The sequence below is a fragment of the Chlorocebus sabaeus genome, chromosome 10 (genome assembly GCF_047675955.1).
Source record: "Chlorocebus sabaeus isolate Y175 chromosome 10, mChlSab1.0.hap1, whole genome shotgun sequence".
In the NCBI taxonomy this organism is placed as follows: Eukaryota; Metazoa; Chordata; class Mammalia; order Primates; family Cercopithecidae; genus Chlorocebus; species Chlorocebus sabaeus.
In genome coordinates this window covers 95,316,648-95,332,554 of record NC_132913.1, presented here as the reverse complement: position 1 = coordinate 95,332,554, position 15,907 = coordinate 95,316,648, and the positions used below count along the sequence as shown (strand labels likewise).

General features: G+C 45.5%; 1 protein-coding gene across 3 annotated transcripts in view; it reads left to right on the top strand.

Annotated features, from left to right (window-relative positions):
• Positions 1 to 5,416, top strand: part of PLEKHM3 (pleckstrin homology domain containing M3) — a 203,323-nt gene extending 197,907 nt beyond the window's left edge. For 2 of the 3 annotated variants that reach the window (XM_007966037.3, XM_038001652.2), the window contains one exon: positions 624 to 5,416. In XM_007966037.3, coding sequence (XP_007964228.1) covers positions 624 to 801 — 178 coding nt within the window. In that variant the 3' untranslated portion in view covers positions 802 to 5,416. The remainder of the gene's footprint in view (positions 1 to 623) is intronic. The other variant, XM_038001653.2, reaches the window with a different exon arrangement.
• The last annotated feature ends 10,491 nt before the right edge of the window (positions 5,417 to 15,907 follow it).

Below are 15,907 nucleotides of genomic sequence, written 5' to 3'. Positions count from 1 at the left end.
TTTAATGTTCACGCTCATGTTATAAAAGTAGACTTACAAAGGTAGGAGTTTTTTCCTAATTTTTAAAAAACTCACAAGATTTCATAGACCACAGGATGTCATTCAGAAAATGAAAATGTGTCATTTTATCTTTTCAAACTGTCAAATAAAGGCAGCTAGTTAACAGAGAACCACTTAGCTCGTGTTAACTGATGTAGAAAGCTACCCTGCCACAGATGTAACGCAGTGGCTGTCACTGGTGTGCCGAGCATTTTCACGAGGCACTCCCCCCTCATTTCTAGGGTGACTTCACCCTAGAGTCACTGCCCCACTCCCTTCTCAATGGAGAGCTTCTGATGTTCTGTCCATTGTCACTATAACCAGAATTGCTGGGTGACTGCGGACTTCCTCCCACTCATAAGCCTTAGTTCAGATCAGAAAAGCAAAAATGTTTTTCAAGTGAAATTCAACCTTGAGCATTTTGGAAAAGCAAACAGTTCATTTCAGTGAGTCATTTCTCTTCCCATTGGCAGAGTTGTCCAGAACAGTAGATTCTGCCGCCAGCTGCACCCGAGGCCACAGGGCTTCCCATTTGTCTTGCTGGCTTCAGTCTTGCTCATCATATCCATGGTTGACTTTTGCAGGTGTGAAAGCTGTGGAGCCGTTTTCCATTCTGAATGCAAAGAAAAGTCTGTCCCCTGCCCGAGGTGTGTTCGCCGAGAGCTGCAGAAGAAGCAGAAGTCTTTCTGGCAGAGACTGAACATGGACGAGAGTCTAGAGGAGGCTTGCACCATGTTTGAGCTGTCCTACCAGAACACCTGACTCCGGCCAACCCGAAGGCCAGGGATGCACCAATCACCAATCCATCAGCCCCAGAGCGGCTTCCTAACTAGCCAGTTAGACCCCTTTGGAAGAAGAGTATGTCTCCTCTTCAGCTAGATATAGAGATATATATATATTTATTTATATATGCACAAACACCTATACGTCCTGTACGTATGCTCTGTGTACATCATTGTCCAAACGATCCACAGAACTTCTGTGGCTTGAGAAACTACCAATAGCTGGATTACACTTAGCCAAGAATTTCAGCTGCTTGCTCCCAGACAAAACGTGGTCTACACAATGCTTTATAGTTCAGACGTTTTTTTCTGTCTCTCGGGACATTTTATTACCCAAGACACAAGAGGAAGCATTTCCTGCACAAAACAGTGATTTAGGTTATTTTTGTGTTATTTGTTTTTAGCCTTCACAGAGGCTGAGGTGACTGAGGCAGGCACCCATCATCATCTGTTTCATAAGAAAAACCTTCAAAACACAAGAGACGGCTGGGTCCTTCCAGGACCTGCTGTCCCTGGCGCTCCCGCCTCAGTTCCTCCCGCGGAGGTGGGGAATCACCTAAGCAGAGCCGAATGGCTGGAAACAGGAGCCAAGCTCCCTCTGACAGAAAGCATACACCCCTAATTTATGAGGAGAGCTGGTTCTGGTTTTGAAGTTCATCTCAGAAGTTTTTTCCCCGAGAAGAGAAGAAACCTCTGCGACCAATAACTGCGCGTTGTCGATCTGTTTGCTGGTACGAATCCCAACACCCGCCTGATGATGTGACACTCCACCATGTTTTCCCGGCTGTACACACGGCTTTCTGAAGAACAGTTTTCACGGGTGACCATGGTTGGTATTTAGGATTCTTCTCATGATGCTGGCCGGAGGAAATGTCCTGGGATTGTTATTAAAGACATCGGCGTGTAGACTGGTAGATAGGGCTGTATGGTACGTATATTCACAGAGAGGGTCGTTTTAGTTTCTTTTCTCAGAATCCTGTGTAGGCAGTTCCTACCTATTCGTTTTAAGTGCTTTATTTCTCATTGTTCTTCCTGCACTTTCATTTTGACCTTTGTCAATGTGACCATTCCTGCTTTCTCATTTTTTTGTTTAAAAAATCAGAGTAATGTAGAACTTCAAAATATCAACTTTGGACTATTAAGAAAATACCAAACTTACAAGTATAATTAATGAATTAGATCTAATATTATTTAAATAAATATATATGTACACACACACATATATAATTGCCATCTTGAAGTAAAGCAAAGAGTGCTAAAATAAACAATAGGAGTAAGAGAGAGAGCTGCTTTGCTATTTGGCAGGTAGCGTTCTCCCGCTGCAGTGCCCTTGGAAGAGCGCGTGGCAGTCACTGTGACCAAAACGGCAGGTAGGATAGCCCTGGGACCCTGACAGCTCCCATTCTTTCCCCTTAACTCTCTCTAGAGCAGGAAAATACATTTATAATGAAACAGTTCTCAGTAGACGTTATGAGAAGATTCTGTATCTTTCGTGCTGAGCAGATGCCTTCTATGTCTTCATGGTTTAGTAGTTTTGCTGCTATTAGGATCAGTGGCTCACAAAATACTTGGTACATTCAACCCCATTGCTCCTTTCCCCCACACCCCGCTTCCCCAAGACCCCAACTCATGATACTTCTGTCCATCTAGAGATGTGACATTTCAGACTGACTTTCGTGCAGTTAGATGTAAGCATTTTACCTCTCAACCCACATCAGTTCCTTTGGCCCCAGACCACACATTTCACCTTAATAGCTCAGCACCACACATGCATTTATTTTCTGACTATACAGTAGCAGCAACCAAGGCTTGAAAACTTGTTAAAAGGCCAGGGCCCTATTCATGAGACGCCTCACGGTGCCTTTTACCCTTAGAAAAGCAGGTTGACTTTACCCCCACTCTAGTTAAAGAGAACGTTGCACACAAAAGAAAAAGGGTGGAAAATCTCAAACACTTGGCAACAGGCAAACAAATTTGATCATCTCCTTTCCTCCTCCCCTTGGTAAAATACAGTATTTATATTTTCCAGCCTCAGAGAAGATAGCAGAACATGATCTTTCATAAGAGAATTATAGACCTGCTTATTATAAAACAGATGTGCTCCCATGGCGAAGTGCCTTCTCCCTCCGCCCCCAGTTCCCTGTCACTGTAGCTTACTTTTGCCTTCGCTGTAATTAATGTGTCCGTGATACTGTCAGCGAGGCCGTTCCCAGCACACTGCATCTGGAGACCTGAAGTGCAGGGCCATCTCCTCCCCTTGTAACAAGTCTGCCCAACATACAGAATTTCCTCTCCTAGCTCACAGGCACCCAGGGTCGTACCTGCCGAGAGTCAAGGGCGAAATTCTGGATCCCTGTTCAAAACATCTTTGTTTTCACCAGTCCCCATTCAGAGGGCCCTGCTAAATATGAGCAGTCCCTGTAAACTCCTAATGAGGACTTTCCACCCACATCATTTTCTACTTGTTTTCAAAAGCGAAAAAAAATCGATGTGTTATCACTATCAGCTACCCAGAGCTGGACCCATGTCCAGCTACTCCTGTTTCCTCTCCTTTTCATACAACCCTGACAGCTTGGTCGGTGCCAGCCACAAGCCTGTGACATTCTCTGCCACCACCACCAAAATCTGATAGGACAGAGTGGAGCCAGCTTAGGAGTTGGGTCTGCCATGAAAATTCAGAATTGCTGTTTTCAGCCCAGAATGCCTTGGTGCACATGAACGCCCTTACTGTTTTCAACTCTAACAAATTATTTGGTGCACTGTTAGGTAATTGTTCCACTGCTTAGAAACTGTTGAAACAAAAGCAAATCTGTGGATTACCACCTCTTTCAGACCCCTAATACCTGCTTTTCCTTGTGTTCCGTTTTTCATCCCATATTAAATATCTTGCACATAAAACATGAAAAAATGGCCAATTAATCTCCTGGAGCTGGCAACTGACTCCGGGGAACCGCTTTTTGCTGAAAGGCTCACTCCCTAGTGTATCACTTGAGGAAATCCCTCCTAAAAGTGCCAGAAACTCATGTGTGAGATCGTCCAACCCTGGTGAAATGTTGGCATCTAACCCCACAGTCAAGAAGCCAGTTCCTAAAATAGACCTCATTTTGCACCGCGGCAGGAAGGCCACAAAGTACTTAAAAAGCAGTCAACTGGAATGGGAGTAGTGTTCTTTCCAGGCCCGCTATTTCCAAAGTTAAAAGCCTCTTTATATGAAAACCATGTAAACTCTCAGCGGCCCCCTTTGCTTCACTGCCTTTTCTAGGGACTGCACTATAGTCATTTTTACGTCTGTAGTGCTAAAGTGTCACCTAGTTAGGAGCTCTACCATTGGATTCACTGAGAGGGTCATCACTTTTGATTCTTCTAAAGTAGGCCTCCACCAAGAAGGGAATATGTCTAATACTTGGGATCTGTGGTTTGCAACACAAGTGATATCCCTCAGACTCCTGAAAAGGGACTATGCCGTGACTTCCTTCCGGCTGCAGTGAGATCCGAGGTGTTTATACCACGCTAGTTGCCAAATGCAGCCTTTGCTCAGCTACAGTGTGTCGTTTGACGGAGCCTGGCCTCTGTTTTTGTCTCTGTGTGTCGTGTGTACACACTGAACATGGACATTGGATAGTTATTTTCTGTGCTTTCTCAGAGAGGCTGGGCTTCCAAACCTGGGAGTTTGTTCTCTACCCATTGGCTAAAAAAGGCCGTCCATAAATTAATTTTGATGCCACACACACTGAACATTTTCATTGCTCCTCCTTTAGAGTCAAGCCAATGCTGTTGCTCATGTGTTTGTGCAGAATTATTCATCTCCGTTGATGTGACACTCTCCTGAAATCACTAGATTATGAAACAAATCTTCACCTCCTGATTCCAATACTGCCTGGTTTCAACACAGGGGTTATTTTATTTTTTTTACTTCTCCTAGTAAATAGAGATGTGTATAACTTTTGCCCACTTTATTTCTTGAGTTTCCTGCACCACTTCTTTTCTTACTCTGAAATAATGTGAAAATGTGGAAAGGTTGGAGCAAGACTGAAAGAGCTCCCCTCCTTGGCATGACCTAAATCCATAGCGGCACTCTCCGTTTCCCCTGCCTCCGTGTCACTTGTTAGTGACGGGCATTAGGAGCTTCATATGTCACACACCTTGTACCACTCTTCCGACCCTGAGTCAAGTAGGTCGAATCCAGTGACGCGTGAATAAGCTCTGCTGAGTTAATGTAAACAGACAAGTGTTGATTTCTGTCACGTGGAACGGTGTTTCGACAGTTAAGTCTAGCACCCAGCAGTCTCCTTTAGTCTAGCACCCAGCAGTCTCCTTATTGGTAGACGATTCTAATTTCACTGGATTCAAAAATCTCTGACTCAAGGGTCTTTCCTTAGTGCTTTTTAATGGATGCATGGGTGAGGCAAAATCCAAGTCATTGTTAAACTCTAGGTAAAAGACAAGAGTATGGGATACCCTCCTAAGCATGCCGGTAGTTGTCAGTTTTATTTAAAGTGGGTTCCACTTGGCCAGGATTGGTGGCACACCTGTAATCCCAGCACTTTGGGGGCAGGAGTTTTAAGACCAGCCAGGCCAAAAAATGGTGAAATCAGGTCTCTACTAAAAGTACAAAAGTTAGGCTGTACATGGTGGCTCATGCCTGTAATCTGAGCACTTTGAAGGCCAAGGTGGGTGGATCACTTGAGGTCAGGAGTTTGAGGCCAGCCTGGCCAACATGGTTGAAACCCCCTCTTTACTAAAAATACAAAAATTAGCCAAGCGTTGTGGTGGATGCCTGTAATCCCAGCTACTTGGGAGACTGAGGCAGGAGAATTGCTTGAACCTGGGAGGTGGAGGTTGCAGTGAGCCGAGATCGCGCCACTGCACTCCAGCCTGGGTGACAGTGCAAGGCTCGGTCTCAAAAAAAAAAAAAAAAAAAGGTTCCAAATGATCATGTTTTGTGGCACTGTCCTCGTAAGTGGCCACTGGTGTGACAGAAGGCATTGCTAAACTCAAGTGAGACAACTGCTGTTTTGCTTCGGATTGTCCCTATGAAAAGGGAAGCCATTGACTGCTCGTCTTGTTAGAAAGACAAGACATTGAATGAAGTTCAAGACGTTGAATGAAGCTGGTTGTTGCCCAGAGTAGAAGATTCAGGCACCTACAGCAACTCACAGCAACTCCTAACTCTTAGGAGGGCTCCCTCCTACTAGCGGTGAAGCTGCAAACCAGCCTCTCTCTTGTTCCCAGATCTTCCTTGCCCCTAGTTCTGAGCCGCAGCCCAGAGGCAGGCCTCATGACTAATAAACCAGCTAGTGGACAGCTGGGACCTGTGGCTCCTTCTCCATGTTGGCCTTCCCTTGTGTCTCTTGTAGGAGTGCCTTATAGTATTGTCTCATGCTTCTAGTCTAGTCTGTCTGAACCACTTGAAGCCTGCAGGACCCTTCAAGGGATCCAAGCAAAGCCTGGATCCCTTTGCTTCTTCCCCACTGGCTAGTCTTCACATAGATGCTCTTGGAGCCTGTGCATTCCGTGATACATGTCAGACCTCTCACCTTGTTCAGCCTGGTGTGCCTTAACCTCAGGAGTAAAGGAGTAAAGGGAATCATGTCGGAAACACATCGTTAAAGTGGAATGGTAGAAACATTGGCTTCTTAGTGCCGTTAGCACTTTTACCAGGAAATAGATGCAACCACGTAATGTTTTCACTTTGTTTTATGCTGTTCTTAAATCGCTCTTTTGTTTATTTGTTTGTTTGCTTTCATTAACCAAACTCGGGAATGTCATGATGTCACCAAAGCTAATGGGTAGAGAAATAAAAACCAGCCATCCAGAATTGAATCTGTAAAGTCAGTGAACTTAACCTTTTCAGGTTCAAAATTACACAAACACAAGGATTTTCTTATCCTTCACCTTTCGAAGGTTTTCTTTTTATTTTGCCACCTGTTTTCCAAATAAGAAGTGGGAAGCCTCTTAGCTAAATTGTGATAAAAATGTCTCTTTGTGTGGCGTGAGCTATCAAATTAGCTTTGTGTGTCCACTGAGCTATCAAATTAGGCTTTGGCTGCTGGAGGCCTAGGTTCTAGCTTTGGTCACCTATCAGAATCTTACTGTTATGCTGGGCATGGTGGCATGTGCCTACAGTCCCAGCTATTTGGGAGGCTGAGGTGGGTAGATGGCTTGAGCCCAGGAGCCTACACAATATGGTGAGACCCATCTCAAAAAAACAAACAAAAAAAGAAGTAGAATCTTAATGTGAATAGCTACTAGCCTACCCTAGAAGATATATATTTTAAATCTGTTTCTTAGGAATAGTAGCTAAAAGAAGGAATGGTCAAAGGAGGGAAAGTCGCTGGCCACAGTGGCTCACGCCTGTAATCCCAGCTCTTTGGGAGGCCGGGGTGGGAGGATCACTGGAGCCCAGGAGTTCAAGACAAGTCTGGGCAAGATAGCGAGACCCCATCTCTTTAAAAAAAAAAAAAAAAAAAAACTTTTTTTTTTAAAGGAGAGAAAATGCTTAGGTTGCAAATGGAGAGTATTGAACATGGTGACATAAAAAACTTCTGCACAACTTGTTCTCTAGCTCCTGGGTCTGATCTATGCCATTTTTTCTTATATCTGCTCATACAGTACAGAAATGACTAAAATTTTGGGTCTGGGTTGTTATATCACTTTGTGTTAAGTTATTTGTAGTACCTAATGTGCTAACTTATATATGTGTTCTCTCTGTTTTTTTGATGTTATTACCTTTTGTTTTGGCATAACTTATCTACATTTTTGTTTACATTATTTTAAAAACATCAGTAACTGTAATAATATAAAATTGAAGTTGTATTGTTGACAATACCTCTAGTTTTTAAGGTCATCTGTCACATAATTTAAGTGCACTAGTTCTTAATGTATAAAGTTCTCTCTCTCTCTCAATAAACAATGCAGAAAATACTTTCCTTTCTCATAACAACTTCATTAAAACACTGCTGTAGAGGGGATGGTGAAAGCCCAAGGTGAGCCCTATATATTAATTCAAAGTCAAGATTTGAGCTTTATTGAAAATGAGTCACAGCCGGGCGCAGAGCCCGAGGCAGGCGGATCACCTAAAGTTGAAAGTTCGAGACCAGCTTCGGCCAACATGGGGAAACTCCCTCTCTACTAAAAATACAAAAATTAGTTGGGCATGGTGCTGTAATCCCAGCTACTCAGGGGAGGCTGAAGCAGGGAGAATTGCTTGATCCTGGGAGGCAGAGGCTGCAGTGAGCTGAGATCATGCCACTGCACTCTAGCCTGGGTGACAGCACGACTCCATCTCAAAAAAAAGACAAAAAAAAAAAAGAAAATGAGCCACTTTTAATGTATCTCCTAATATCTTACAGATAAACTTTTTTAAAAATTCATCAACCTACAACATTCTCATCAGCCCTTTCCATGCTTATGAAAAATGTAGTGTAACTTTTAAAAAGATGCAGATGTAGTGTCATGGGTGTTATTTGCTGAATCTAAGCATGATTACTTTCAGTTCCAAGACAAAGCTGCCAAAGCTCATGCATGGATGTTCTCCCACCAAAGCTTTTCCCCAAGCCTTCTGGCCCTGATTCCATTTCACCATTCCTGCACTCTCCAAATTAGATGGCCAAGTGCCAGGTGGCCAGCTAGGCAAAAGCACTGGTCCTTCCTTCGGGGACCATATTTTGGGAGCAAAGCAGCAGCAAAGAGTGGAGAGTAAAGAGAAACTTCCTCCTCGAGACGGCAGCTCTCTGGGAGTTGAGAAACGATCAGAAATATCTGCACAGCCTCATGCCTGGGCTGACCCTCACCCACTCAGAAAGCCAGGGGTACAACAACTATCCACTTGGAAACTTTAGAAGGCTCCGTTTAAACTCACTTTCCCAAAGGAAGACATGGAAAAGAGACTAGAACAGGTTCTTCTGGTAAAACATTTACCAAGATGAACCCTGAGCCTTACACCCTAAGACACACCTAAACAAGTTTATGCCCGGCCCCTCCCACTCCACCCTCAGGAAATCAGCCTGGGCGCGTACCCACTCTGTCCAAGAAATAACTGGACTTCATCGTCACACGAAACCTGCCACAATCCACGATAAAGAGAAGCGGGTTAATGTTTCACTGAACCAAACTAGACATACGATGTAGTCAGAGCCTGGATTCATAATCAGATGAATCACACAAGACAGGTTAGCTTTCCCGCAGTTGTAGGAAACTGGCGCGGCTGGATAACTCCAGGAAGTTTTGACATCAAAGAGAAGATAGGCAAAAATGTCAGAAGCGTGGAAAGAGACACTATTTTGTTCATCTCTTACCTCAGGAGACGAGGATGATTGAATCTCCCTTAATTGTTTCCCATGTCCTGTCCTTTGATGATGACTCAAGATGATGGTTTAAATCCATGGTTCCTGCATTTGAAACACAGAAATAAAAGCAAAATCTCAGGGCCTCATTACAGACAATTGACTCAGAATCTCTCTGGATAGGGCTTGAGTATTTGTATTTTTTAAAAGCTCCCTGGGTGACCCGATGCATTCTGGAAGTGAAGAACCACTAGTTTAAATGAAGCAAGTTGCCTTGAAATAAACATTTGTTTGCTGTATCCATGGTCCTCAGTGGGAACAGTGCCAAGAGGAATTGGGATGAACGGCGGTAGCTGCCCTGCAGTTAACAGCTGTTGCTTCTCTTCTTCCCAAAAGTCACAGCACTTTAGAACTTGCTGCTCATGGACTGTAATTGTTTACATAAAACCTTACCTTTACACCCCCTTTATTTTCTTCCAGGGTGTGATTAGTGTGTATTTATCAGTATATCTCGTTGCCAGAGAGCATTAGTGAATAGAAGTGTCCAGGTCACAGCTGCAGGCAACTAAGCTGGCCTAAAAAGGGAGCTTTGTACACTCCCATTCATTTTTCCATTCCTCCTAGTTATCTTGTGATTGGTCCTCAAATGCATGTGAGAGTCCGCTCCCAGTTCAGGCCCATCCAATGAATGTGAACCTCACCACTCTGGATGGTGGTTTTTAAAACAGAAAATCACACCGGACAAGGTGGCTCATGCCTGTAATCCTAGCACTTTGGGAGGCCAAGGCAGGTGGATCACCTGAGGTCAGGAGTTCAAGACCAGCCTGGGCAACATGGTGACACCCTGTCTCTACTAAAAATACAAAAATTAGCCAGGCATGGTAGTATGTGCCTGTAATCCCAGCTACTCAGGAGGCTGAGGCAGGAGAATCGCTTGAACTTGGGAGGTGGAGGTTGCGGTGAGCTGGAGATCGAACCATTGCACTCCAGCCTGGGCAACAAGAGTGAAACTCCGTCTTAAAAAAAAAAAAAAAAATTAGCTGGGCGTGGTGGCTCATGCCTGTAATTCCAGCTACTCGGGAGGCTGAGGCAGGAGAATCATTTGAACCCAGGAGATGGAGGTTGCAGTAATCTCAGCACTTCAGGAGGCTGAGGTGGGTGGATCACCTGAGGTCAGGAGTTCAAGACCAGCCTGGCCAGCATGGTGAAACCCCATCTCTACTAAAAGTACAAAAATTAGGCTGGCCAGGCTCGGTGGCTCACGCCTGTAATCCCAGCACTTTGGGAGGCCGAGGCAGGCGAATCACGAGGTCAGGAGATCGAGACCATCTGGCGAACACGGTGAAACCCTGTCACTACTAAAAATACAAAAAAAATTAGCCGGGCGTGGTGGCGGGCACCTGTAGTCCCAGCTTCTAGGGAGGCTGAAGCAGGAGAATGGCATGAACCTGGGAGGCGGCGGAGCTTGCAGTGAGCGGAGATCGCACCACTGCACTCTAGCCTGGGCAACAGAGCGAGACTCCGTCTCAAAAAAAAAAAAAAAAAAAAAAAAAAAAGACCCAGAGTTCATTCACATCCAGGCATCTGTTGAACTGATGATTTTCAACTTCAACTGCCAGCTACAGGTGAATAGATACTTAGAAAGGCAGTTCTTCCCCTTTCCTCCCTTTATGAGGTCCATAACTTAACTAATGACAAATATTCCTCATGGATGGAATACTTCACCAGAGTTCAGAGTCTCCTGCCAAAGATGCTGTTCTATCTCCATGCCCACAATGCTGAGCATATCAGGTGCAGCCACAGCAGCAACAACTGGATTCTCAGTCCTCGTAGGAAGCACGTGCCAAAGGGCAGATATGCAACTGGAAATGAACTTGGGTCTACTGGGGCTTTACCTGGGACTTGTTCCAAAGCAGCATCATTAGAAACCACATTCCTCATTGAGAAAAAAGTATTTTGCATTTATTACATTATTATATTGGATTCTAATTGGGGTAGAAGATTCCTCCCCCACAATAACAAAGGTCCCTGGTACACAATACTTAGGAAGCCTGAGACAAAACACACCTAAGAGAAAGATATAGTTTATTCTCCCTCATTTGCATCTATTCTCTTGTAGCTTGGGCAGAGAAGTCTGGCAGGAAGACCAGATTGTTCCCATAACTGAACATACAGAGATTCTGATTTATGTGCACTGACATCCAATTTACCTGGACAATGGGGAAATTCATTATTTTTCCACCTTTATTTCATATTCCTCCAGTAAGGCTATTGATTTTAAGCAAATCAACTAGAGTTCATGAGTTCATACAGTATTTCAGATCCTGCCATACAACCTCAGGCAGCTGTTGGTCTGGGGGAAATTCCTCCAGCTTTTGTCCAGACTCTCCCAACACGGTCTGTTGTTCAGAGGCTGAAGAGCTGCTATTAGCACAGTAATTTTTCCAAATGAACACTGAGCTAAATTATCTCAAATGTATAAAGGAACATCTCTCACTGTGTTATGGAAAATTGCCTCCCAAATTACAAGACTATACAAAGCACATATTAATTCTGGGCCCAAGGACATCCAAATTGCCTTAGATTCTGTGCTGTATTGTGATAACACACTCTTAACAATGTCAGGCTCTGAGGATACTGCAAGGTACACCTTGTTAGGAAAATAAACCAGGGTTTTTCTCCATTAGGATCACCACATGCACACCCAAGCCCAGCTACAGGTATTTTGCTCTGAGATTCAAGCCTTTTGCAGAGGAAATAAATTCCAATTGCACAGACAGGGAATGAATTTGAATTCTAAACTGGGTCAACCGTCCCAAACGGCTTTCTCACTGCTGCCCATGAGTGAGGCAACCTAGGAAGCAACTGTGGGCAGCCGTAGTGCTCGGAAGAGATTCCTGACAGCCAATGTCTCAGGGAGGAGCTCCTGCTCACGCATGTTTAATTCCACGACAAGGGGAAATCAGAGGCGACACCAGTTCACAGACTGCCAAATGTCAGTGCTGTGGTCAGTGTGTGGACAAACCCCAGAAACTAGTGCTACCAAAATTGCCCCAAACCAGTCCCCCAGGCACCGAAACAGCTCAAATGTAGTCCACACAAGGTGTTTTCAATAGATATTTTCAAAAACAAGGTTTATTCAGTTTTTCATCTTGTTTTATCTACTCTTGTTTTTCTTTTTTTTCCCTACTTCTCTGAGGAAATATTACAAAGCAAATCCCAGATATAATGACATTTTATCCCCACATCCCTCAGTATGCATCTAAAATATGGTTTTTTTCCTGTGCAGTCACAATGCCATTACACACCTAACAAATGAATAATAATTCCTTCTATCATCTCAGTTCCAAATCAAGTTTATCTAATTGCATCAAAAATGGTCTTTTCTAGGCCAGCACAGGTGGATCATGCCTGAATCACAACCCTTTGGGAGGCTGAGGCAGGCAGATCACCTGAGGTCAGCAGATCGAGACCAGCCTGGCCAACACGGCAAAAACCCATCTCTACTAAAAATACAAAAATTAGCCAGGCGTGGTAGTGTGCACCTGTAATCCCAGCTACTTGGGAGGCTGAGACAGGAGAATCGCCTGAACCCAGGAGGCAGAGGCTGCAGTAAACCAAGATTGTGCCACTGCATTCCAGCCTGGGTGACAGAGTGAGACTCTGTCTCAAAAATAAATGAATAAATAAATAAATGTAGGAAAATGAGTACCCCTCCTGAAGGCTTGATAAAATGTAAAAGGCTGTGGGGTCTCCCCAGCACGCTACCCCCTTCTTGAAGGTAATGGCACCCCACTTTGCCCTCAGAAGGCAGTAGCCATCCCACCTTTATTCCACGTAGTCCTGGTGGCCTGTCAGCAAAGTCCCCTGCGTTCAGGGTGGGACCCATAGCTCAAGCTTGGCCAGCAGGAATTTGAATCTTGTGAGCACTAAGGACATGCATTGACTGCAGCCTGTGAAGAGGTTGTCCATTGGTTTCTGCTCCCTTGAAACTGCCTGAATTCTCTTCTTCCGAAGACCTGATTTTTTTTTTTCCGTAAATTGTATCAACTGTGCAACAAATAGTTCTCTCTTTAAGTCAGCCAACCCAATGACTTTCCTGCACAATTTCTCACTATGATTTCCTTCCTGGCTCTATGTTTTTGCAATCTCACTCTGGCCTATGCACTCAATAGACACAGCAGCGTGAACACTCAACAAGAGTGAGCCGGGCACAGTGGTTCACACCTTTAATCCCAGCACTTTGGGAGGCTGAAGCGGGCGGATCACCTGAGGTGAGGAGTTCAAGACCAGCCTGACCAACATGTAGAAACCTAATCTCTACTAAAAATACAAAATTAGCCAGGCATGGTGGTACATGCCTGTAATCCCAGCTACTCGGGAGGCTGAGGCAGGAGAATCACTTGAACCTGGGAGGCGGAGGTTGCAGTGAGCCAAGATTGCGCCATTGCACTCCAGCCTGAGCAACAAGAATGAAACTCCGTCTCAAAAAAAAACAAAAACAAAAACAAAAACAACAAGAGTGAACCCTGCCAGGGTGCACCATTCCTGGCCTCTGTATTCACAAGCTATAACAGGGCCAGGAAAACTTTCTCTTTTTTTTTTTTTTTTTTTTGAGAGGGAGTCTCGCTCTGTCCCCCAGGCTGGAGTGCAGTGGCGCAATCTCGGCTCACTGCAAGCTCCGCCTCCCGGGTTCACGCCATTCTCCCGCCTCAGCCTCCAGAGTGGCTGGGACTACAGGCGCCCACCACCACTCCTGGCTAATCTTTTGTATTTTTAGTAGAGACGGGGTTTCACTGTGTTAGCCAGGATGTTCTCGATCTCCTGACCTCGTGATCCGCACGCCTCCGCCTCCCAAAGTGCTGGGATTACAGGCGTGAGCCACTGTGCCCGGCTTTTTTTTTTTTTCTTTAATGGAGAAGACATCCTGCTTCAGAAGCTTGCAACATTGCTGACACAGTCACAGGCACTTAGCAAGGCTGTTAAATAACTTGATTCATTGAAACGATCTACTCAAGAAGTAGAGTTGGTTCCTCCAGAGCTGAGTGGAAAGAGAACCTCAGGATGCAAAAGCGCCTCTCTGTTGCTTGGCGCCACGTTGAGATCCAAGGCGTCCTGAGCCAATTCCTGACCTGTCTCCAGCGCTGCCCCCACCAAAAGATTTTAGGATTCAAGTGCTATTTAGCTCTTGTATTGGATGAGTATTTGAGTTTAGAGTATTAAATATTCGTGAAATGAAATGTAAAGGCACAGGCTGGGTGTGGTGGATCAGGCCTGGAATCCCAACACTTCGGGAGGCCACGGGGGACAGATTGCATGAGCTCAGGAGTTCAAGACCAGCCTGGGTAACATGGTGAAACCCTGTCTCTACAAAAAATATATTTTTAGGCCAGGTGCGGTGGCTCACGGCTGTAATCCCAGCACTTTGGGAGGCTGAGGCGCGCAGATCACTTGAGGTAGGAAGTTCCGAGACCAGCGTGGCCAACATGGCGAAACCCCATCTCTACTAAAAATACAAAATTAGCCAGGCATGGTGGCATGTCCCTGTAATCCCAGCTACTGGGGAGGCTAAGGCAGGAGAATTGCCTGAACCCGGGAGGTGAAGGCTGCAGTGAGCCGAGATTGCACCACTGCACTCCAGACTGGGTGGCAGAGAGAGGCTGGGCTTGAACTCCTAACTTCAGGTGACCTGCCCGCCTCGGCCGCCCAAAGCGCTGGGATTACAGGCGTGAGCCACCGCTTGGCTCTTCTACTTTCATGCTGGGTAAGCTTGAACAAGTTACTTGACTTCTGAAAGGGGTTAGAGGCCTCAGTTTCCCCATTTGCCGTTTCTGTAGGGATAATAGCTGTTATCAAGTTACGGGGCTGTCGTGAGATTTAAGTGAAATAAAGACACTTGGCACCAGGCCTGGCACTCAGGAAGGATTCGATGTCAGGGTCTGTTATTTTCAGGGTGCAGTGGGAGAGCATGGAAAAGGATAGGAGTCGATGCAGCCAACCAGGGAAAGCGCCCCGCCCCGGAGAGACACACTGGGGGCTGGTCTGGGAAGGTGAGTCACCACGTGTGAAGGAGGGCATAGGCTGGAACTAGAAGTCTCTGAGACTCCGGGTGACCTTGCAGGGCTTCTCTGGCATTCTCCAGCAGGCCCTGAGCCTCAGCAGCATGATCTGGCCACGAATTTGTTCTTATCTACCATCCAACTCCACTCCTCTTTACGGTCATTTTAAAGGTCAGATTAGCCTCCCACATCTCCTGGACTTCCTGGGAGTCTAATATACCATAAAATAAATGACAAAACCCTTACCCTGTCTGCTTTGCCCCCCATTCGGAAATGTGGTTGAAATGGGGACTTCTCCATGCCCCTCAACAACCTGACCTTCAACCATCCTGTCGAGAACTTTCCCTGGAGCCTTTTCTCACCAGCCTTTCCACTTTTCCATGGGCTTGCAGAGACCCAGGAGCGCTGGCCGTGGAAGTCAGCTCTGTTCAGACCCCGCTTCCCACAGGCTTGTCCTGGAGAGGTGTTCACCCACCCCCACCACCAGGGGTCTAAAGCTGTCTGTAGCAAAAATCTAAATATACTTTTTTCCAAAGAAAGGGTTTTCTCCTTTGTTTTTATTATTCATTTAGAAAGCCCAGTACAAACCAGAGCCCTGCGCCCTCTCTGTGGGTCTATTCCCCTCACTATCAGGAACCTGGGCCTCCCGTCCTCCTCCTCCTTCTCCTCCTCTCCTTTTATTTCGGTGGCTCCCTGATTGGAAGAGGCGGCCCCCTTCTTCCTCCCCAGCTCCACAATTGTC